The 26,125-nt window shown below is 31.3% G+C and overlaps 1 protein-coding gene and 1 long non-coding RNA gene across 2 annotated transcripts in view; both read left to right on the forward strand.

Moving 5' to 3' along the window:
• Positions 1-8,733, forward strand: part of LOC111716685 (uncharacterized) — an 11,361-nt gene extending 2,628 nt beyond the window's left edge. The window contains exons 3-4 of the long non-coding RNA XR_002768565.1: positions 5,448-5,498; positions 6,794-8,733. This is a non-coding gene — a long non-coding RNA (uncharacterized LOC111716685). The remainder of the gene's footprint in view (positions 1-5,447; positions 5,499-6,793) is intronic.
• Positions 8,734-14,373: 5,640 nt separating this feature from the next.
• LOC111716684 (lachesin) lies at positions 14,374-25,859 on the forward strand (the record flags this gene model as incomplete). Its single annotated transcript, XM_023492165.1, is given in 9 exon segments — positions 14,374-14,494; positions 15,343-15,416; positions 16,953-17,055; positions 19,314-19,399; positions 20,190-20,316; positions 21,009-21,116; positions 21,790-21,874; positions 22,868-22,943; positions 25,788-25,859. Coding segments are annotated over 9 exon segments (842 nt in total), but the record flags the coding sequence as incomplete, so codon positions are not given.
• Positions 25,860-26,125: the final 266 nt, after the last annotated feature.

A 26,125-nucleotide genomic window follows, 5' to 3' on the forward strand; every position in this document is an offset into this window, starting at 1 on the left:
GGGGGGGGTATTTACCCCCAGGATTCTAGGGGGGGGTATTTACCCCCGGGATTCTAGGAGAGTAATCCCCCAGGATTCTAGAGGGGGTTATTTACCCCCAGGATTCTAGGGGGGGTAATTACCCCCAGGATTCTAGGGGGGGGGGAAATAACCCCAATACCCCCCTTTATTTACGCCACTGTTGTAGATATTTAATTATATTGGCATCCCTTTAAAACAGGAACGTCCAGTTTTGAAGTAAAATCGGGAGGGGAAAATGGGAGGTGGAGGGCCGTTAACAAAGTCATATTTTCTATAGCAGCTTTATTGAGTACAATATATATTATAGCTAAAGTTTTGAATGGGATAGCACTTTTAGCTGAATACAATGAAAACCAGAAAACTCTGGAATAGAAAGGCGATTCTAAGACTCAAGATAAGATAGTCCAATGTACATGCGATACAGAAATGTAAACATCGACCCATTTCAATTAATAGATAATTTAACATGTTACCAGTAAAACTATATGCTTTTTAACAATATCAAATAGACCTATAGCTCTGTATTGCGTTAATTTCGTTTTCCTATTTCAAAGTTATCTGGTTTGCATCCCTGGCATCACTGAGGTATCCAGCCTCTAAGGTTGAACCGTCGCGTCGAGAGGGTGATTAACCGTCTGAGCTTTAAGATATAAAAATTTCGCCTTCGTATTATATCTGACCGAATGTCACCCCGAACCATGGGTTGCATAAAAAAAATTACAGCCAATTCGGTTCAGCCGTCTAGCCAGAAAAACCATAAAAACCATGAATATAGAATTTTGAAAAAAATTGTAATTTTAAAATTTAAAGAAAATATGTTTAAATATAAATCCATAGATATAATTAATTATTCACAACTACTTTACAGGGAAGTTAAGGGAAATTTACTTTACAAAGGGTTCCCAATACCAATTTTGCCTACAAAACATCCAGAGTGCAGCGAGAGATGTTTAGAAGGCAAAACTGGTCGAGGGAACCCGTGGTTAAGTAATATTTTTAAATTCCCGAAAAAGAAGTTGTATACAATTTTATCGTCTTTAGAGATGCAAATGTGCAAATTTTTTCACGAAAGATTTGCAGAACGGGTCGTTATTTCACTTAATTGTCTTAAGGGACGTTATGTAACTTAACATCCCTCTGTTGGTGCAATTATAGGTCGTTTATGTTGGTCAAAAGGTGTTTAATAATGTTATATATTTGAGTTTTTTATACACTAGCTTTAATTTGTATAACGTTTTATAAACATTTTCTGTGTTATCATAAAAATGAATATTTAATGTTACGAAGTAGAAAATCTCCTCTGTTGGTTTAATTAATTTTAAATTAGACTTAATTAAATAGGCTTGGAAATGAAAATATCTTTGGTTAGAATTAATTAGGAAAAATTTAATTACAATTTGTAGAGTTGTGCACAAAATGTTGAAGAAAAACAAGAGCAAATTTTAGATAAACAATTTACAGAAAGTCTGAAGTGTTTGTGGCATACCTAATGAAACCACAGAGCAACTTTTAACTTTTTATCCCACAAGTCTGTAATATGTCTGAGATGCCAGATATATTAAAACGAAACATAAAAACATAAGTTATTTCATTTCCTGGAAAGGAATTAATCCAAGCCATTTTCTTGGTTGTCTTTGCTGAAGAAATCCAAAGACTTGTTTCCAAATGGAAAACAAAGATATTTGGTAAATTTTGTGATTTAAATGAAGTCACTTATATATTTTACAATATAATTCAAATATCAAATAATATTGTATAAGAAGATTATGTAAAAATGTGATTAAATTCTTCAGCAAGAGTTCTCTCTATTCATATTAATAATTTCTAAATCTTCAAACTTGAATGAAATATAATTCATTTTAAGATTTACATCTAACTCTCAAAGGGTATATTCACTTTGCAGTAATTTTTAAGACATTTGAACTTTTAGTCAAGTGCTTTCAAAATGTCATTTGAACAGCACAGGGACTCTACAGTCTTATCTTAAGTCAATCTTCCAACCCTTTACACCAACAGGGTGACCCAAAAAATCAGGGATTAGGATTTTTAGCCCCTTTCATCTTTTGAAATTACTCTAAAATATGCTTAAGCAAATAGTTTTTAATTTGAGAAGGAGTCGTTTAAATAAGTTTGTGTCTCCCGATCCTTCCTTTTTTAACTATGTAAACTTGTATTTATGTAATAAACGTCAAAATGTTAATTAAACGACCCCTACTAAAATTAAAAGCTATGTACTAGAGCTCTTCTTTGAGTAATTTCAGAAGATCATTGGGGCTTTAAAACGCTAATCCCTTTGTTTAATCGGGTCACCCTGTCTATCTGACCAAAATTGATAAAAATATGAAAATGTGTAGAATTCTGTAAATTTCTTTACTTGATTCTGAAGGATATAAATACTTTAATATAAAAACCACAATTGAAACCAATCAACTTAAAAACGAAAAAATGAGTCATTTTCTCTAGAAACCATTTTGCTTTGGAGTATTCCGAGCCGACTCATTTTATGCTACTTCGTTAATCTTTATAAACTCTCTAAATATCGTTTTTTAAGAAGCACCCTGTTTTTTTCTATGCAGTGATAACCAGAAAACTCTGAAATAGAAAGACGACTTTTATAAACAAGTTATAACTTTTAAAAGTCCAATGAGCATAAGCCACAGCAATTGTGCAGTGTAAACACATCCATTTCAGTAAATTCGTGATTTAAAACTTTAGTTTAGTAAAACTATTTGCTATGTAAAAACATCAAATACACTTAAATATTGCTATAATATCGTCTTCCTATTCCATTGTTTTCTAGTTATCCCTGAATATATAAATGTTTAATATGTGTGGAAGGCCTGATTAAGGTCTACAACAATATAGAGAAAAGAAGGGGGGGGGGAACTTGGTTCTTCATTGATAATGAGAAGTGTTCAGAAAAGGGAGTAGAGGGGGGAGGGGGGAGACCGGTAATGTGCAAGGAGTATGAAATAAAAGGGAGATACAACTGACGCGCCCCACCCTACCATATGAATATACATGCTTTGCAGACGGGTACAATTACCGAATATACAATAACATATTCTAAATATTTCTTATACAAATGAAGTGAGGAAGTGAACCCCCGAACGCCATGAGCCTCCGCTTTGCAGACACAAGCCTCCACTATGCAGACTGTGCCTCCGCTTTGCAGTAAACGAGCCTCCACCATACAGCACAGCTTTTTTTAAATCTTGGTTTTAATGTTTGATGAAAAATGTTTAAAAAATTTTTTTAACGTAGTGGCACAAGAATTTTACTAAAGATTTGAGTTATTTATTGATTGTCATGATTAAAAACATAAAGTGGTTTAACTTTAACTTTAAACATTTCTAACAAAGAAAGGAAGATATTTGGAAAAATATTTTTGTATTAAACTTAGTTTGTTTTGTTGTAATCTTTGATTTAAACAATACTTTCTGAAAAATGTTGAAATTTAAATAAAGGATACAAATTTTCTAGATTTAATTTAAACTACAAAAACGATATCGCTTAAATCAAAGATTAAAAAAGATGAAATGAAATTTAATTAACATTTTTTTTCTAAATATTTTCCTTTTCGTGTAAAAATTGTTTAAAGTTTTATATTCCACTTTATTAGGCATAATAATTAAGGCAATATTAATGATAATTTGATAAATACCACACAAACCTCACTCGCATGCCACTATGTCGAAAAATTTGTAAAAAATCTTTTATAAAAACTTTAAACATAAGTTTTAAAAACCTCCCGTATTTTACAGGCACATTTTGATTTATTGCCCACGCTTATTACTGCATAGCTGAGGCTCGGTCTGCCTAGCTAGTCTGGGAGGCTTGTTTCTGCATAGGTGGAGGCTCATGGCGTCTGGAGGTTCCCTCCCTCATGGAGTACCCGTCTGCAAAGCATAAAGTTTTCATTTGATAGATCTTGTTATAAGTGACTTAGCAAAGTTAATGAATTAAAATGAGAGAATTTATCACTTTTCAACATAGGAAATCGTCGCTAAATATTTAAGACATTTAAAAATCATATTTTGATAGTAATTCCATAATACCAATCCATAGATTTTATCAAAAAAATAAATAAGACAATTTCTTTTTCTTTTTAGAAAAAAAAGTTTTTTCCTCAGTAATCTTTCATGTCACATAAATATGTATATAAACTGAATTCATAAGTTATAATATTATAATATTATTTAATAATCTGATTTATTATACTATATATAATATTATCTAATATTTTCTTATCTTATGTTCTCATACAATTACTAAATCAATATTGTAAATATGTATTTGTATGCTTTAGATTAGTGGAAATAATTATTATGTTTCCACGTCGGGGATTCTTACCTTCGTACAAGCACTATCTTTCCTATTTTTGTATTCAGTAAAATAGAATTATTTTCCAAAAATTTTGTCTTTTCTTCCCTTATCAAAAATCTAAAATGTTATTTCAAATTTATAAAATATGTTTGATAACTTTTTAAAAATTTATGTCAGTTTTTGAAATACATTTAGAAGAATAAAGAAAATTGAATGTTTGAAATATTAGGTTTAAATCTCAATTCCAGATTCTTCCATTAAAAGTTTTATGGTTCAAAATTTCATTAAATAAAAGTTTGAACTTGCTCCAGCGCCCTGAATTCTACAGTAAAAAGTTGTGAAAGATATTGAATATATAAATAGTAAATTAAGGTAGTATAACCGGCTTAGTAACACATTTTCCGGTGCACGTGATAATACAAAATGGCGGCGACGTGAAGCATGCAAACTGTCATGGCGTCAATCAATCAAAACACTATAAAAATATTTCATTTGTTCCACCCTTAAACGACATTGAACTTTTACAACCTTCTAACAAATAAACTATACCTTAAATTTTTAAAACTGTTGTCCAACGGTCATTTTGTTGGCCAATGATAACGAAACTGAGCCTGCAAACGAGCGATTTCTTTTGAACGCCATTGAACTTTTACACAGTTTAGATTGAGTAATACCTGAACTTTTACACAGTTTAGATTGAGTAATACCTGANGAATTTAACACTCGCTTCAAACTATCTTAACACTCGCTTCAAACTATCTTTACAAAATAACTGTTCAGCTTAATGGTGTAAAACAGCGGTTTTTTTGGAATATTAAAGGTCTATAACTGCAGAGCTGGGAACTTTTAAATGGTGGATATCAGAATCCACTCTTTTTCTTAATCTCGATATTAAATAATGCTTGTTCTCCTCTTGTTATTATCTCCAGATTAATTAACCGATCGGGATTAAGTTTCAGCTCAGGTTCTATAACTTTAGGTTGCATAAGGAGTGTTCAATTACTTAGCAAACTAAAACTGAACCGGCTGAGCCGAACGAATCTAAATTTCAACTGACCTAAATGATTTTAGAATTTAGTCAGAAAATGATTTTATTTCAGGTTGATATTGAGGTCGAAGCCTCAGATTCGGAGGATAGAAATATGCAAGAGGTGAGTACTCAGTACTTTAATCAATATATTTTATTCTCTCGGTTTATTTCTAAAAATTTATCCCACAAAGCAAATTAATGTTGAAAAGTCCAGAGTCCAAATCTCGTACATGTATATACACTACAATACAATGTTAAAGGCGGTCCAGTAAAAAAGTCAGTTTTTGCAAGAAACTCCCTAGAAAGGACTGTTTCATTCATAATTTGGTGTACGAGGTGTACAGTCCTGTTTTGCCTTATGTAGTCTGTATGTTAACTGTACACTGTACAGCTTGCGCTAGCTGCTTAAAAGTCGTTCGGGTACTTTAAATAAACCAGAGTTTAGAGTGCATTGTCCGAGTTAGGGTTTAAGTTGACAGAATCTGTCAATTTTTGCCATGGAAATTATAAAGTTCTTGTTAATAAGAATAAAATTTGGTGGATTAGTCCAGAGGATTTAAATTCAAGGTTATTGGAAAAATAAGGAATATAAAATGAAGAGATTGTTGGTGCATTTCAGCATAAGAGGAGGTATATGTTACTCCTCTGAATCCGAACGCAGCAGAAGAAAAGAATTTGTAAATAATATACAGTTTAGTCTTATTTAGATCAAGAATATGCCAAAATTCTCCTATAAACTTTTAGTATATGAGATTCACGTTCTTATTGTAAAAGTATAATAAAATATTTAAATTGTAACTTATACATTTATTCAAACCTTAGGTTTTCAATTCAGTCTTTTTCAGTTCAACGATTTTTTGTCAAACTTAAATTTTAGCCGTTGTGGCCGAAAAAAACCACCTGGTAAATTAGGACTGAGCCCACAAAGCCCCCCAGCCTTGTGTACACCCCTGAGCCCGCGATTTAAAAAATTCGGGAAAATACGGCTCGGGTCTAAGCTGTCGTTGGGCCTTATTTACGACTTGAGCTTTCGGATTCCACAGAGTTGAGTTTAAAAAACCGGTTTGATATTCTATTTGGCGGATTTTCATGGTAGGAATTTGTACATTCCGGGTTTTTATGAGAACAATTATCAACATTGAGCCTTATTCTCTACTAAAACCAACCAAGGTCGGTTTTATTTTCATTGGGCCTAACTCTTTAAGTCGAGTCGAAGATATTGCAGCTGTCAATCACGTGACACAAGCTGTCATCAGAGTTGGGTCGAAGATTGTGCCTTAAAGTCGGGTTTAAGGAATTACGACTCGAGCCGAAGTTTTTAAATCGCGGGCTCAGAACAAATTTTAATTGCAGAATATTTCCAAGTATACTTTTTCTTAATATCTGATGATAGAATCTAGAATATGTTTATTTCAGGATGACTCACACAATTTCATAAACCAAAATGGACACTCCCCCGACCCCAGCACCCCCTTGCTCTCTAGACAGGGCAACCATGCCCCTGGGAATCATCCACTACGCTCCGCACCACTTTCCTCGCCGCGCACACACATGAGAGAATCCACTAAGGATATTGTTACCGCAGTTACACATCAGGAGGTCAATGGTTGCAACGCTGTCTCAACGGTTGCCCTCAAGGATATAGATGTACAGATGAATCTGTCCTCGCTGTCAGGATACGAAACCTATGTTTAATCTTGAAAAACTGGAATTTCGACATTGATTTAAAATATTTCATAAACCAGCTGACCTTACAAACTACTAAAATTTAGCATTTTAGGACATTGAAATATTATTTATATTCTTATTTGTCTTATTTGTTAACAATTCTACTTTTAATGCATACATTTTAAATATAAAAATGTACTCACAAATTAGCCCTTTCAATTGCTTATATAATTATAATTATATTTGGCCTCTAAAAGCTTGCAGCACTTTCTCCGTTTTTCGGGTTCAATAAATTCTACATATCTAAAAGCAAAGATATCGAATACAATATATTTCCATAGCTATAAAAGAGAAAATTTATTTTCCCCCATTCTTCCGTAAAATGTACAGTTCCCCCACTTGAATTGAAGTAGGAATTTACAATTTTCCCGTTATATTGTAAATAAAAAAACATGGCGCTGATTTTTCTTCAAATTTTCCCGCTTAAAAGGTCGTCTTTGCTTTAGCTACCTCGATCAATCTGTTCAAGCCTTACTGGGGGGTTTACACAGTATTTTTACGATGTACACGGCTACCATGAACGTTTTTGTTATGTACCCGGTACATAGAGTGACGAGTGTTGTTTTATATGATAAACTTGTTCCCACTATTTTTAATATGCAGACGCGTCTGCATTTTTACTCTCATCAACTGTAGAAATTATAGATTCAACTTGTATTCACGTATTAAAGTTTAAAATTGTACACCTGCCTGCCTGCCTACTTGGATTAAATGCATAAAAACTTTTAATCTTTGATATGAAAACAAGATAGTTTCTAAGTAGTAAAGTTTTTATGCTGAGAGCAAAAAGGGCTAAAATCCTCAAGATGATTAATCTCCTCCCAAACTTATATATTTGTCCCTCAAACTTTTCTAATCCATTTTTTTCTATTCCTGGACTATAGGAACCAACCTCCAGTTAAACTATTATAAATTGTGCATTGTACACAGACCCATTTCCATTTTAAATTTTTTGTCTTTATAACAACATCAAATGCATATAAGATTGCTTAAATGTCTTTTCCTTTTCCACAAGTTTTTGGGTCTCACTGTGTATAAAGAATTGCTGGCTCAGGGTTTTCTTCAGAAGATGCTGATTTGGGACAATTTTATGCGTTGCACAAAACGAGTGAAATGCACATATTCAAGATGGCACAATATCTTTCCTAGTTTGAAAAATTCAATTTAAAATATATTTTTAAATTAGATTTTCTCGCATAAAACAGAGATTGCATAAAATAGATCAATTCATTTTTACTTAATTTTGAACTTTCATTCAAAAACTTATAAACTTACAAAAGTGTTTATTATAAAAATCTAACGTCTGTGTATTGTAGATTTAGCTTGTGATTTAATTCTACAAATTTTACTTAAACTCTCCTGTTAAACCGCTTTATTATACGTTATTTGCAAAGATTTGCACGCAATAGAAAAGTTTGCAAAGATTGTCCGGTGCTAGATATTCTTTACATTTAATTTTCGCACTTTTTTATTCTGCATAGATTATATTTATTCTCTAATAAAGTGTTATTTATTGTAGATATATATATATTTTAAACCTTCTTCCCTTCTCCCTTCAATTTTGAACTAAATAATTAAACATTTAGCAAATTTAATTATTTCTAATCTAACATTAGTTCTGAAACTAAAGAATGAGGACCAAAATGGAAAATTAAGTAATAAGGAGTTTGGAGAACATAAATAAAGTTTGGAAGATTGGAATAAAGTTGGAGGACATGTATAAAGTTTGAAGGAATAGAGTTTGGAGCACAGGAATATAGTTTGAAGAACAGGAATAGAGTTCAGAGGACAGGAATAGAGTTTAGGGGATAGGAACAAGGTTTGGAGGTCACGAATGAAGTTTGGATATCATGAATAGAGTTTAGAGGACAGGAATAGAGTTTAGAGGACAGGACCAGAGTTTGGAGGTCATGAATAAAGTTTGGAGGTCATGAATAGGGTTTGAAGGACATGAATTAAGAATAGAAGTATTTGATTAGATTTGTCCTGGATTTTGAATTCTAAATATTAAATTTCACAATTTTTAAAAATGTTCTTTGTACACACATGTAGATAAACAATCTCTTTAAGCTACTATATTTTTCATGATTCTTCATTGGTAAACTGCATTATATACATTCTTTAAACTAATCTTTTGCTATACGAATGTTATATTTGATCTTTATTATGTTAAATAAAATTTTAAAATATCGCTGTCTTATTTCAAAGATTTAGTTGTCCGGATTTATAAAAATGTATTTTGTGACATCATCTATTTTACTTTTTCTAATATACAGAGAGACCCATAAAAGCGTTCAATAGGAAAACGAAATTTAAGCCACTTTATGTGTGTAAGAGGTTGTTATATAAGCACATCATGTGTTTCAAATTCAATGAATAAATTTGAGGTGAATGGTCGTCTTTTCTACTTTGAGAGTAGATATTCAGATGTTAGGTATCTTTTCTAACTTGGGTTTTTCCTAAGCGGCAACTTCTCAATGGAAACCTCCCAACTGTGTAATATCCTAATCGACAACTTACCAAGTCTATCCTAGCCGCAGTGGTCGGCCCTGCAGCCCATCTTAGCTGTAGCGCTTCCCCCACCCCCATTAGAGCCTGTGCCGCCTCAGAAGGTCTAACCTAACCTTTCGGAAGTTGCCGCTCGGGAAATTGCACAATTGAGAAATTACCTTTATTCATATTAAAAAGACTATAAAACTAGGGTTTCCAACGCAAGTGGATTTTACTTGCGAGCCCTGTAAACTCCACGCAGTTCCGTGCAATTTCGCACAATGCTACCCAATAGCGCGCAGTTTGAGAACAGTTAGGCGTAATTCCGCACAGTTGCGCACAATTCCGTGCAACGGAATATCGATTGTAAACCCTTATGTAAAACCTACAAAGATTCAGTTTATTAAACTCTGCAAATCTGGATGAAAAAAACATGTTTTTCCTTTAAGTGAGGAAGAAAAACACGTGCTTCCTGTAAGTAAGGAAGAAAAACACGTTTTCCTGTAAATGAGGAAGAATAACGTGTGTTTCCTGTAAGTACGGAAGAAAAACACGTGTTCCTGTAAATGAGGAAGAAAAACACGGTTTTCCTGTAAGTAAGGAAGAAAAACACTTGTTTCAGGTAAATGAGGAAGAAAAACACGTGTTTCCTGTAAATGAGGAAGAAAAACACGTGTTTCCTGTAAATGAGGAAGAAAAACACTTGTTTCCTATGACTGAGGAAGAAAAACGCATTTAAACGAAATATTTTATATCTTGAATTGTATATACATACTTGCTTAGAAATTAGTTCAAAGCAAAAATTATTAAGTATTCATAAATTTATTTATTTTATCTAGATAATCTCTCGCCCTGCTTGGGAATAGCTCTATATGTCAACTACAATCAGTTTCATGGATAAATATAAACTTATTCTCGCCGTATTTTCTCACAACTTCAATAGGTTCACATTCTTAGAGAAAACACAACAATTCCAGATAAATAATCAGAGACTTAAAGATCACAAGATTTAGATTGACATAAAAGGTTTTTAGGACTGGGTCAACTTTGAAGTGTCGGAATGCTTTAGCTTTTGAATCTAATACTTTTTTTGAAACCCATTAAACCAAACTTGCTTCAACTGTAGTTTATAAAAGTAATTGGCAAAATTCTCATCGATTTTTGCATGAGAGCTTCCAACCTTTTGATCACTGTAGGATCAAGACTTATAAAGGGCGGCCCAAGAAACACCCCCTGGGATCAGTAAAAGCTATGATTTCCAGGCCCAACGGATTCTCCCCCCGGAAAATAAAAATCAGTCACCCTGCAACCATGGACAAATTCATGTGTACGCAGTACGCACTTCGCCCCTGCACACTTATCTGCGATTCAATAGGGTGTCCCACATCAAATTAGACCGCGTCAATGGGTCTAAATTACGATTTGGGGGACAAATCAGAAAATCTAAGAAGAATGAATCATTTTGAAAAATTTAATAAGGCTAATAGAATTTTTTGTTGTTGCAGAAAATGCTAGATTTTTTTAGTATAATGTGCCTATATATTTAGGTGTTAAAAATTGGAGATAATCTAATATGATATGGAAATGGGATGCTCTGTATTAGCACCTGTTCCAATCAGGGTTCAGTCATGTGTTTTGTGCAATGTGCAATGTTGAGAAGTTCATAAAGAACTAACTTGTCTTTGCCGATTTGTAAAAATATACTTCACATAAGAAGTTAGAGCTAGACAATGTTTTAATCAGATATATATATTTTGCAGCATATTGATAATTTAAAAGTTTTTTATAAATAAATGTATATGATACGAATTATTTTATGTTTAATTTATATATGTAGTTGCTAAATTCATGAACAAAAAATTAAATATTTACATATTCTATTATGAACTTAAAAACATGAAAATATAAATCTGATAAGAGTAGCGTTTTTTCTTCACTTGCGTTTTATCTGGTAGCATTTTATGCGTGTAGCGTTTTAGTTTTATGAATTAGTGTTTTATGAGTTAAGCGTTTTTCTAGGTACACCAAAATTTATACATTTGTTTTATATTTTAATTGCATTCTTGTTTAAAAATGTTACGTTTTCCTTTTTTTATTTTTTCTTGTTACATTTGTCGAGAACGGGGAATGTGGAGGGGTCCGATTTTTTTATGTTTGAATGAATTCACACAAAAACATATCAATAAAATGTGTTGAAGTTGTTGATAGTGATACCGATATACAAAGGTTAGTACAATATTTCTCCGCTAGAGTTCTCTTTACGTAGTTCTTATACTATTGTATCCACACAGATAATATTACTTTACATATTTTCAGAGAACTTTTCGAAACTGCTAAAACTTGCACAAGTTTAAAAATAAATTAAAACTCATTAGATCAGTGCCTTGATCAAAGAAAACTAGTAAGATTTGGTAAACAAGTTTTTGATATCATAAAAGTATTTAGACTAAATTTACAACCCGATGAAAACTTCGGTGTCTCCCTCTAAAAGACATCCGATGTACATTTCTTTAAAGCTACCTCAGAAAGGCAGCTTTTTTCTTATATAAGTTATATAAAAAAGCCATTATTTTGTAACCAGGGTAGGTTGTTAATTGGTTGGCCCACTATAAACGAATGATAATTGCAAATAAAAACAATGTACGGTGTACATTTTAAACATAAGAATGATGATAAATCACGAAGAGGTAAGGAGGAGGTGAGGGAGGATACTCAGCGTAAGGGTTGGAACAGAGGGTAACATATGTTATTAAAATCATGTTGATGAACTAAAGGGCGAAGAAGATAGTAAAGACTACGTTTATCCACATGATACACATTTTTTTACAGATATAACTTGAATAACTATCTAAATAGATCTTGGCGACTTTTCTTTAAAACGATTTTGCAGATTTAGTTTAAGCTGTAAGGGTACCGTTGTGATTCGAACATTCAATGGAATATCACTAGAAATTATGCGTACAGTTCCTTTAAAGTTTTTTTTTTAACCGTCAAAACAACGTTTGAAATTTGTACATAATGCAAATTATTATATTGCATGCTCTGGACACATAACTCCAGAAAATTATATTTTAAAATCTAAAATACATACATACTTCATTTTAATGTTTTTTTTACGTATATATAAACGATGTTTATAAAAAGAAAAGACTTTTTATAACACGTTACGTTCCCTTTTAAATTGTTTTATAACGCGTTACGTTCCCTTTTATATTGTTTTTATAACACGTTACGTTCCCTTTTATATTGTTTTTATAATTTCTTACGTTCCCTTTTATATTGCTTTTATAATTTGTTACGTTCCCTTTTATATTGTTTTTATAATTTGTTACGTTCCCTTAAATATTGTTTTTATAACGCGTTACGTTCCCTTTTATATTGTCTTTATAACGTGTTACATTCCCTTTTATATTGTTTTATAATTTGTTACGTTCCCTTTTATATTGTTTTTATGACACGTTACGTTCCCTTTTATATTGTTTTTATAATTTGTTACGTTCCCTTTTATATTTTTTATAACACGTTACGTTTCCTTTTATATTGTTTTTATAACGTGTTACGTTCCCTTTTATATTGTTTTTATAACGTGTTACGTTCCCTTTTATATTGTTTTTATAATTTGTTTGTTTTTCCCACGAACATGTTCTGTTTACAACGGCACCTTAAAAAACAATTTTTGATCAGCTATGAATTAGATTTCCATGTTTTGTTTTTGGAAACTTATCATTTTGATTTGTGGGTTTCCTACAAATTGATATAAACTTACAACGACAATCTGTATTATGTATTTAAGAGTTTGGAGAGCTTTTACTAATATTACTTTTTTCTGATACAAATCCCATTTTAAGGCATTTTTTTATGACAGCCTTGAAACAAAATTGAAGGCCCCATCGCTTTAGCTCATTGTCAATGAAACCAACCAAAGATATATTTACATAATATATATTGCAATACAATGAATGGAACACAATAAATTTTATAATCTAAAAATGTCAAATATGACATTTTTACATCTTTGTAATTACATAATTAATTATATTTTTTTTAAATTTCTATCATAAATATATAATTTAAAATATATAAGTTGTATATATTATAGAATATATGCATATATATATATATATATATATATATATATATTGTATATTTTACCCTAATGCAGGTATACAGGTAGTGGGTACGCGGACAGGTATTTTTCAGGGGTAGGAATTCTTCGCAAATCAAATTGACGAAAATTGTTCAAAAACAATAAAACATATTTTCCTTAATTAAAAATAAATTTTTGAGTTCTGAAATTTATATCCCCTGTAGTGTTTTGATGGTTCAAACCACTATAGTGTACAGTGTATCACTGCCTTAAAATATAACGACTTAATTTTTGACCTTTGTTTTATTTCGATTTTATGATTCATGATGTGGATATGCATATGTTTGGTTTGGTATGTACATTGTATAAGTAAAGTTTAATCGTATATTTTGAAATACTTAAAAATTTAATTAAAACAATCGTTTAATCTGGCGCAGCTTCAAAATTGATAATCGTCAATTTTCTCATTTCAAATTTCAATTTCTAATCTCCATATCTTTTCAATCTGATAGTGTTAAGATGATGTATCAGAGACCAGATATCATAGATTGATATGCCATAGGCTCACAACATCAGGTTCTCGGATAAACTAGACTGGCACTGTTGCTTATCAAACTAACACCGATTCATTCATAAGTTTACAATTTTTAAATTTTAAATTTTTTTTTATCATTCTTATTTTTATCAGATCCGGATATAAAATGTTACTATGGTTGTTGGCCGGTTACGCCGGGCTAGCTGTAGGTCAGGACAGGAGACCAACTATATCCTTCATTACACAACCGGAAATAGTTACAGATATTGGTGGAAATGTAAGTTATCCTTCATTACACAACCGGAAATAGTTACAGATATTGGTGGAAATGTAAGTTATCCTTCATTACACAACCGGAAATAGTTACAGATATTGGTGGAAATGTAAGTTATCCTTCATTTTTTACGGAATAGTTACAGAAATTGGTGGAAATGTAAATTATACTACATTTTTTCATGAAATAGTTACAGAAATTGGTGGAAGTGTAAGTTATCTTACATTTTTTATGACATAGTTACAGAAATTGGTGGGAATGTAAGTTATACTACATATTCATGTAATAGTTACAGATATAGGTGGAAATGTAAGCTATCCTGCATTTGTTATGAGATAGTATTGACATTGGTTGAAATGTAAGTTATTCTGAATTTTTCATAAGGAAGTAACACATATTGGTGGAAATGTAAGTTATACTACATTTTTCATGAAATAGTTACAGATATTGAACAAACTATCCTATTGTATAAATAGATATGAGCTGTACTGTAAACTATGCTAGTGACTATCCTATTGTTTAGAGATGAAGTGTACTGTAAACTATGGTAGTGACTATCCTATTGTATATATAGAGAAATGAAGTTTACTGTAAACTATGCTAGTGACTATCCCATTGTTTAGAGATGAAGTGTACTGTAAACTATGCTAGTGACTATCCTATTGTATTGATAGAGTAAACTATGCTAGTGACTATCCCATTGTTTAGAGATGAAGTGTACTGTAAACTATGCTAGTGACTATCCTATTGTATTGATGAAGTGTACTGTAAACTATGCTAGTGACTATCCTATTGTATTGATAGAGATGAAGTGTACTATAAACTATGGTAGTGACTATCCTATTGTATAGATAGAGATGAAGTGTACTGTAAACTATGCTAGTGACTATCCTGTAGTCTGGATGAAGCTTGATAGTGTGGACAGGTATTAGATAAATTCATTAAATATCTTTTACAAGAAATCTTCCAAATCAAAAGCGTCAAATATGTGTACTCCAATGGGAGGAGATGAAAACAATAAAATGTAAGGTGGGGCGAGCAAACTCCAATTTTTGAATCCCCTACATCATTGCAAGCTGCATTATTATGTAAACCTTTGATATTTCAAACTTTGACTATTTGATCTAGTAGACTTGAATATCAAAGGTCTCCTTGCAAAGATATACGAATTAGAAAATTGGAGTTTAAGACTTTAACGTAAATAACTTTATAGGATTCTCAAACATTTAGTATAATTTGATAAGAGATATTGTTTAAAAAAATACATATCTGTTTTATTTTTTTTTCCAATAAAGATAAAATCCTTTTTAGCAAGATAAACAATGTCTCTTCAAGTTGTTGGCCTACTGGGTTTGTTTACTTAAGACAGAGTATTGTGAAGAAACCCAGTATCGGAAACCCTGTTTTATGAAAGTGGTCAGGCAGTTTTTTACTTACCAAAATTATTGTTAAGAAATCTTGTTTTTGTGGTTTCGTTACACTCTCTTTTTGTTTTCTGAGCTCTTAAAAAAAATACGCAAATGCATAGACTCCAAAAAGGAAACCCGGGAGTTTTGTTCAACAATACTCTTTTAAATTTCCGGGTCAGAGAGTATAGCACAATTGTGCGTACTTTTGTTTAGTGGGTTCCTGATATATCGTTCTTGGCCAGGAAAATGTAGAAAAAATATTCCATAAAATAGACGTATAATGAATAAAAAATAATAATATAGTAGATAAAAATAAAATAATAATGACCTCTATATTTAGGAAGAATGACCTTTATATCCAGAAATAATGACCTCTATATCCAGGAATGATGACCTCTATATCCAGAAATAATGACCTCTACATTTGGAAATAATGACCTCTACATTCGGGAAAAATGACCTCTATATATCCAGGAATCATGACCACTATATCTAGGTTTAATGACCTCTATATTCAGGAAAAATGACCTCTATAGCCAGGAATGATTCACCTCAATATCCAAGAATAATGACCTCTACATGCAGGAATAATGACCTCTTTATCCAGGAATAATGACCTCAATATCCAAGAATAATGACCTTTACATGCAGGAATAATGACCTCTATATTCAAGAATAATGACCTCAATATCCAAGAATAATGACCTCTACATTCAAGAATAATGACCTCTATATCCAGGAATACTGACCTCTATATTTAGGAATAATGACCTCTATATCCAAGAATAATGACCTCTACAGCCAGGAATAATGACCTCTATATTCAGGACCTCTACATTTAGGAATACATTCAGGAATTATGACCTCTATATCGAAGAATAATAACCTCTTTATTCAGGAATAATGACTTCTTTTTTCAGGAATAATGACCTCAATATCGAGGAATAATGACCTCTATATCGAGGAATAATGACTTCTTTATTCAGAAATAATGACCACTATATTCAGAAATAATGAACTCTATATTCAGAAATAATGACCTCTATATTCAGAAATAATGACCTCCCTATAACCTCTGGAACAACAATGATCTTAAAAGATCCGAGGTTTGCAATTGATTTCGACAAGGGTACATCCACTTATACACTCAAGTTAGTATTATTATTATTATTATTATTATTATTGTTATTATTATTATTATTGTTATTATTATTATTATCATTATTATTATTATTATTATTATTATTATTATTATTATAAAATTATGAAATAGGCTGGTTTCATAATTGACCAATGATCATTTTACATAGACTCTATGCCTTTCACTTTACAAACGATGATTTTACGTTATAACCATAAATCAATGGATGTTTTTTATTCACCTAATTCATTTTATAAAGTTTATTTAAAAGCTTTAAAAAATCCGAAATTGAAATGGATTGTCTAGGGAACATACTTATTAATGTACTCTACTGCATATAATTTGTGAACATTTACATGATTTGTACACTTTGAACTCCCTTTCAGGCTGAAAGGGACTGACAAAATTAATACCTTTGAGAAATGGGCATGCCTCTCTCTTTAAATGGAGGGTAACATAAAATTACGAAAACAGTCCCTTTAAATGATAAAACATGAGTTTCTTTAGTCAAGATTCTCTTTTGAACCTCCAGTTATAGTTGCTAACATGGCAAGAGATTTAACATAATAGATATCTACATAATATTATTATGATGTAAGAGACTGTACAATGTACATAATAATATTATGATGTAAGAGACTTGTAAGAGACTGTACAATGTGCATAATATTATTATGATGAAAGAGACTGTACAATGTGCATAAAAGCATTCATTATTTAAAGGACTGTACAGCGTACATGATATTATTCAAATAGATGCTAGTACTTGATAATTTTTTTTATTTTATCTATCATTTACAGTGTACATGGTATTATGTGCATTATATGCACAGCGTACATAATATAAGGGACTGTACTTAAACACGATATCATGTATGACGTAAGGAACTGTACTTAGACACGATATTTGTATGTCGTAAGGAACTGTACAGTGTACATAATATTAGTAACGATGTATGGAACTGTACAGTGTACATAATATTATTAACGATGTATGGAACTGTACAGTGTACATAATATTATTAACGATGTAGAGGGACTGTACATTGTACATTATATTATTAACGATGTAAGTGACTGTACGTGTACATAATATCATTAACGATGTAAGGGAATGTACAGTGTACATAATATTATGCATGATGTACGGAACTATATGAATGAGATAAGAAATAATGAATGATATTTATATATTGGGGAGAAGAATACATTTTTATTTATTTATTTACTCCTAAATGCTGATGAAGCTGAGAGGAGTGTTATGAAGGTTTAAGCCGAATTATTGGAGTATGTATAAACCTAAAAAACAATGAAATTTTATTTTTAAAAGAAGTCTAAGATACTTCTAGCTATCCCTAGCTACTCCTATATACTATTAGCTCCTCTTAGCTACTGCTAGCTACTCCTATATACTATTAGCTACTCTTTGCTACTCCTAGCTACTCCTAGCTATCCATAGCTACTCCTAGCTGCTCCTAGCTATTCCTAGCTTCTGCTATATACTATTAGCTACTTTTTGCTACTCTTAGCTACTTTTAGCTACTCCTAGCTATCCTTAGCTACTCCTAGCTACTCCTAGCTAATCCTAGCTACTCCTAGCTACTCCTATATAGTATTAGCTACTCCTTGCTACTCTTAGCTACTCCTAGAAATGAATGTTCTGATTGAAGAAATCCATCCCTATCGGCCCTGATCCTAACCATCATTAGATTTCTTTATTTTTCCTTTTCTTTGATTAAACATGGAAATCTAGACAAATCTAAAAATATTCAGAATATTCTAGAAATATTCAATTTTCTTGACTAATATAGAAATATTCAGAAAATTTAAGAAATATGAAAATTATTCTACAAAAGTCTAGAAACATCATAGACATATCTAGAAATATTTACAATATTTCTAGATAGTTTTAGAAATATGCAGAATATTCTAGAAAAATCTAGAATTTTTCAGAATATTATAGACAAATTTAGAGATATACAGAATATTCTATAAAAATTTAGAAGTATACAGATTATACTAGACAAATTTATAAATTTACACAATATTCCAGAACATTTTAGAAATTTACAGAATATTCCAGAAAATCTACGAATTTCAGAATATTCTAGATAAAACTGAAAATTTATTCTAAAATTCTTCTAGACAAAACTTTAAATATTCCGATTATTAAATCAAATCTAGAAATATTCAGAATAATCTAAACAAAACTAGAAATGGTCCAAAGATGTTTAACAATTCCTCTGTTTATTCTATTATTTTAACTCTCTAGGTCCTGATTGCGCTGACGGATGCTGTCAAAGCTGAAGTTCCATTGATTGTGAGACGACCTCCGATCATTTCAGATAACTCAACAAGGTAGAGAAAATACAGTTTTAGATGCACAAAAATCATTTGAAAATGTGTCAGAATTCTCACCTGAATCAATTTACAAAAATAAAAGCTGAAGGGCAAAGCGTTGCCGATGGGAAAAAATAAAGTTTATAAAAAAAATTTTGAAAACAAAATTTTAACAGAATTTTTTTTTCGAATTATCCCATGTCATCTGCAGACTACCCATAAATGTCCACAACAAAATTCAGCCCATTCGGTTCAGCCGTTTGGCCGGCTATAGGGAACATATATATGTCTTGTTTTCTTATATAGATATTTGATTTACTATGTATAAGGTTTAAATGCAATATTATACATTAATATATTTACGTGGAGAACTATAGATTATTTACAAGTAAACATACATACTCCCCCCGCGCCGAAAAAAAATAGTTAAGAGCATAAATCATTTTATATTTATTATGGATATCCTATATTTCTGGATAAATATTGCATAAGTGGATATTATATATTTTAAAAGTCGAAGGTACTTTTACCTGACAGTTCACATAATGTTTTGGGGGGAATTTTTCTTGCCTGGTTCACTGGATACATAATTTACCAGATTCTTAATTCAATATAGATCTGATGTATGTGTATAGCAGTAACCCGTCCACAGGCTGACGATGAAGAAATCTTCTATGTCCAACAACGAAAGTAGAAACTAACCATTTCTATAGTATATATATCTTGATATATATTGCTTAGGTGGATATCATATAGCTGATTATATATTGTGCAAGTGAATATCCTGTATACCTGTATATATATTTAGATCTGTTGTCTCCTATGAAGGTCAACGTGTAGAGTTAAGATGCTATGCTAGTGGATATCCACTACCTGATATCTATTGGAGAAGACAAAACAATGATATCCTTCCATCTAACTCTTCAGTTTTCAAGGTAATCAATTATTTTTCATGAGAATTAGAATAATTGTGAAACATTTAGTTAGTTTGCGTAACAAGAAGAAAAATGCGTCAACACAAGTTTCAACTTATGACTACTTTTTTGTAGCCATGGACTTGTGTAGTTTATAATTTCACATTAAATTTAGTATTTAAGAAGTAAACAGGTAGTTTAATGTAAGATTTCTAGACCTTTGTGTTTCTGACATTTTGAACAAATTGTTTTCAAACATTCTATATTCCTTTGTAGTTGTGTGGGGGGGGGGGATTACCCCACTTTTTTTCCTTGAACAATTAAAACTAGAATTCTCACTTCTCAGCTTAAATAAATTTTCCATATTTTCCTGGTTTCCTAACAAATTTTCCTGGTTTCTTAACACATTTTCCCGATTTCCTAACAAATTTTCCCGGTTTTCTAACAAATTTTCCTGGTTTCCTAACAAATTTTCCTGGTTTCTTAAAACATTTTCCTGATTTTCTAACAAATTTTCCCGGTTTTCTAACAAATTTTCCTGGTTTTTTAACAAATTTTCCTGGTTTCCTAACAGATTTTCAAAATCTAGACAAATCGTTTTAATGGACATTTTCACCTCCAAAGTAAGCAAACTCCGATTCAGTCTTCGAAAAACAAAAAATCAATAGAAAAGTCAAATATTTGAATATAAATTATATGATTACTGTGTTAAGGGAAATATCTTAACGTTTGACTCGATTAAAAAAGAGCATCGAGGGACTTACTACTGTGTTGCAACTAATGTAGTTGGAACTGGAGCAAGAAGAAATATAGATGTAGAGGTAGGATTATTTCAGTTAATTTTGCCCACTGTGTAACAATATTTACGTGGAGCTTCAGTCCACTGTGTATAAATATTTACATTTTAGTCCACTGGAAATTAATATTTTTATTGAGTATAGTCCCACTGTGCATATATGTTTCGTTTGAATTTAAACCCACTGTGTGTATATGTTTAGGTTGAGTTTAAGCCAAAGAGAATAGAATAAATATTAGAGTGGAATTTAGACAATCCCTCGGTATGCATTTTTTCAGTCCCTGTCAGCCTGAAAGGGAGTTCAAAGTGTGTATATATGTTTAGGTTGAGTTTAGGCCCACTGTGAATTTATATTTAGGTTTAGTTTAGGCCCACTGTGAATATATATTTAGGTTGAGTTTAGGCCCACCGTGAATATATATTTAGGTTGAGTTTAGGCCCATTGTGAATATATGCTTAGGTTGAGTTTAGGTCCACTGTGAGTATATGTTTAGGTTGAGTTTAGGCCCACTGTGTATGTATGTTTAGGTTGAGTTTAGGCCCACTGTGTATACATGTTTAGGTTGAGTTTAGGCCCACTGTGTATATATGTTTAGGTTGAGTTTAGGCCCACTGTGAATATATGTTTAGGTTGAGTTTAGGCCCACTGTGAATATATATTTAGGTTGAGTTTAGGCCCACTGTGAATATATGTTTAGGTTGAGTTTAAGCCCACTGTGACAATTGAGAAGAAACGACTAGGCCAGGCTCTTCAGTACGATAAAGACCTTGAGTGTCATATTGGTGAGTTAAAAAGGGACTGATATCGAAAGATTGATGGGACTGTTGTAATTTCAAGTGACCCTCCATGAAAAAGAGGTGCATGCTGGCATGCTGGCATGCCCATTGCTTAATTGACAAAGGTTCGGCCTTGCTACTTTAATCTGATAAATAATATGGATGATATAATTACGTAGTTTTTATAGCTTGGAAAGCTTTGAAGCAAGAAATGAGTAAGTTAGTGTTGTAGAGACCATAAATAAAAATGACCAGTTTTCAAAACATTAAAATTTGAATACTCTAATGTTTACTTGATAAGACAAAACATTAAAATTTGAATACTCTAATGTGTACTTGATCAGACCAAACATTAAAATTTGTATACTCTAATGTGTACTTGATCAGACAAAACATTAAAATTTGTATACTCTAATGTGTACTTGATCAGACAAAACATTAAAATTTGTATACTCTAATGTGTACTTAATCAGACAAAACGTTTAAGGGTACCATTGTAAATCGGACATGCAAATGGAAGGCGAAATGGTTCATCCATTTTTAAGTTCTAATTTTCTTGCGAGAGAATTTTAGTTAAATCTTTCTCCGGCCATGGACCCATATGCTGGCAGCTCCGGAAAACCAACCTATTGTATGGTTTTATATACTGCTTTGTTGGGTGCGTTAAGGGCGGATTATATCAAACAATCTTACAATTTTTTGTACTAATCAATTCTTAATGCAAGATGGTCGATCATACCCGCACTTTCAATCATTGGAGGAATTAATAAATAAAAAAGATACATAGAGCAACCGAAACCTTGTCGTAGAGTTTGATAGTTCAAAATTTAATTTTTTAAATTCTTCCATATATGTAAAATATATTAATCAAATTTTGAAATATCAAAGGTTGTATTGCAAAGATTGAGGCATTGTAAAATTATAAAAAGTTGCAAGTACTTTATTTATAAATTGTTAGTTATTAAAATTAATTTTCTGTATATTTTCTCCTTGGTTTAGAAGCCTACCCTCCCCCTGCTATAAAGTGGTATAAGGATGGAGTAACAGACCCTATTTCAAACAATCAGCATTTCAGGTTTATATATCTTTCTTTTTTGAAAATCTTTATAATGTTGTCTTTTTAAAGAAAATGGAAACTATTTCTAAAATGTTTTTATTATTAATAATAATGATAACAATAAAATAATAATCTTCTCTGTTTGCAGAAGATAAGATAAGGTTTGCCTAATATCAATATTTGCGTCTATTTATAGAACGTTAACAAAATATTAATGATTTGTTTATTTGATGGAATATACGATATATGATCAAAAAGCATTATTGGAATAATTTTTCTATTTTTTAACTCATTAAAATAAATGACAATTTGAGCCGGGGCTAAAATATGGCTGGTTCCACTTAAAATTTTATAAAATTTTTCAAGATTTAAGCCGGCGCTCAATTAAAACTGGTTTTTGGGAATTTGAGACTCGGCTTAAATTCATTAGTTTTGGACCGGATTACACTGTACATACATTATATATTATACTATAACCTCGATCATGTAAATATAGTATATATAATAACGTAGCAGAAAAACCTACTAGTTTTCGTATTCACTAATCTTCATTCTAAATTTTGTGTATGATAGTGAGACTTTCTTTCAAAATCCATTTTTACCCGTTATAGTGAACATTTTTTGAATTAGCTGATTTTACTATTCTGTTGAACTGAACCATTTTGAGATATTAAAGCATAAACTATATAAAGCATTTAACGTTATTTTGAGATATTAAAGCTAAACCATATAGAGTATTTAACGTTATTTTGATATATTAAAGCATAAACTATACAGAGTATTTAACGTTATTTTGAGATATTAAAGCATAAACTATATAGAGTATTCAACGTTATTTTGATATATAGAGTATTTAACATTATTTTGAGATATTAAAGCATAAACTGTATAGAGTATTTAACGTTATTTTGAGATATTAAAGCATAAACTATATAGAGTATTTAACGTTATTTTGATATAGTAAAGCATAAACTATATAGAGTATTTAACGTTATTTTGAGATATTAAAGCATAAACTATATAGAGTATTTAACGTTATATTCAGTGGATTTTGAACATGAGATCAAAAGCTGGATGAAAATATGTCAATACAAACATCCTGTATGACTATGCACTTTGTTGTGGTTAGTTTTTAAGAATATACGGGTAACGCCTGGAACCAAGTACATGGGCAGTCGTAGTACATTTGAATTTTACCAGTTTGTACTGTATTGCCCGGACACTGGGTAAAGAAAGTAGACACTCCATAGGACTAGCCGGTGCAACAAGATTGACGCGGTCAGACTTTAGGTTGAATTTTTTACTTTTACTGAAAGGTCAGAGCTACGTGAATATGTCTAAAAAAGGCGTACTAAAAAAAAATCTTTAATTTTTCTCGAACACTCCCTTTAAAGTTTTGTTAATCTCTCCAATTTATGAACAGCTGTAGTTGCAACTTGTTAGAAGAGGATTTGGTTTGTTAAAGTTAACATTGAGAAAACTTTTCAGAGATTGGAACTTTTGTGTTGTGAATCTCAGAGTAAAGTATTAATTTCCATCTTATGCTTTCCTCTTCGATATCCTGTGGTAGCCATACACTACAGGGATAACTTTCATTGTGGAATTCAGCTTTATCCTTAAATTTAAAAATTCCCCACATTGAATATTGAGATCATCCGTTTACGATAAACAAAACACAAAAGTTTCTGGTTAGTTCGGTTCGGTGAAATACACAAGAAGAAAAGAACAATTCAAGGAAACTTCCTGATCCCTAGTTTTTTAGTTTATAAAAGCAAGCAAAAACCTCATAGAAACAATGGTGGGAGAGGGGGGGTGTTTGGAGGCAAAAAGAGGGGAACAGTACCCCCCCCCCCCCGATTATTCCTTGTTTGTATCAATCCAGATAACACTCTCTTTGTATTCTTAAGTATGAATCAATCCAGATACAACTCTCTCAGTATTCTTAAGTATGTATTAATCCAGATACAACTCTCTTAGTATTCTTAAGTATGTATTAATCCAGATACAACTCTCTTAGTATTCTTAAGTTTGTATTAATCCAGATACAACTCTCTTTGTATTCTGAAGTATGTATCAATCCAGATACAACTCTCTCAGTATTCTTAAGTATGTATCAATCCAGATACAACTCTCTTTATATTCTTAAGTATGTGTCAATCCAGATACACCTCTCTCAGTATTGTGATGTATGTATCAATCCAGATACAACTCTCTTTGTATTCTTAAGTATGTATCAATCCAGATACAACTCAAAATATATATATACACAAAAGACATGAATTTATTACATGAACAGTATTATGTATCTGATAAAGCTTACTCTAAGATCAGTAAGTCCATGTCTGTTCGGACTGCATCGAAAAAACATCAGTCAGATTTTTACTTTAATTTTCAAAACTATCCTTATTATTGCTAAAAATGGGATCGAAAGGGACGGCTAACAGACTATAAACCCAGGATATCTATTTTACCGTGATGTTGCCCTTTTGGAATCCCAAGTTTTCTTCATTTAGATTAAATACATTGTTTTTCTTCTTAGATTTAAATTCCTTTCTCAAAGGAAATCCATCACTCCAATTTTCTTTTTGCGATAATTCAATTTTTCTTCTATTTTCATTATGGAATTGGAGTGGGAAGGAGAATAGGGCCGGGGAGGTTGGGTTAAGTCTATTTACACAATGTCAAAACGTTAAAATGTAAATATCGAGCGAACTTTTTAAACTGTGAAATTTATATATAAAATATCATATTTTTCTTCATGATTTTGAAAGTTAGTCAAAAATGAAAATCATGAATTTTGTGAATTAGTAATAAGAGTTATAACAATAATAATCATAATAATCATAATATGAATAATTTCAGAATTGCCCATTTTGCATTTGATGACGAGTACTCAGATACAACCCTCAGAGTAATAACAATAGAGAAGAAACAGTAAGTCATTTTTTTCAAGATTAAAAAAAAATTAATCAAAAAATGAATTCATGAATATACAAATAAATGAACAAATGAACAAATAAATTAATGAACAAATGAACAAATAAATTAATGAATAAAGAAATGAATTACTAAATACAGGAATAAATAAATAGGTGAATATATGAATTAAAGGGACCGTTCACTTTTTTGGGTAATTTCAGGGTAAACTAAACAGCCTATCAGCTATTCATCGGTAATAGTCTTACTTTTTAAAGACATCT

Source organism: Eurytemora carolleeae, unplaced genomic scaffold, assembly GCF_000591075.1.
Source record: "Eurytemora carolleeae unplaced genomic scaffold, Eaff_2.0 scaffold2129, whole genome shotgun sequence".
NCBI classification, from domain to species: Eukaryota; Metazoa; Arthropoda; class Copepoda; order Calanoida; family Temoridae; genus Eurytemora; species Eurytemora carolleeae.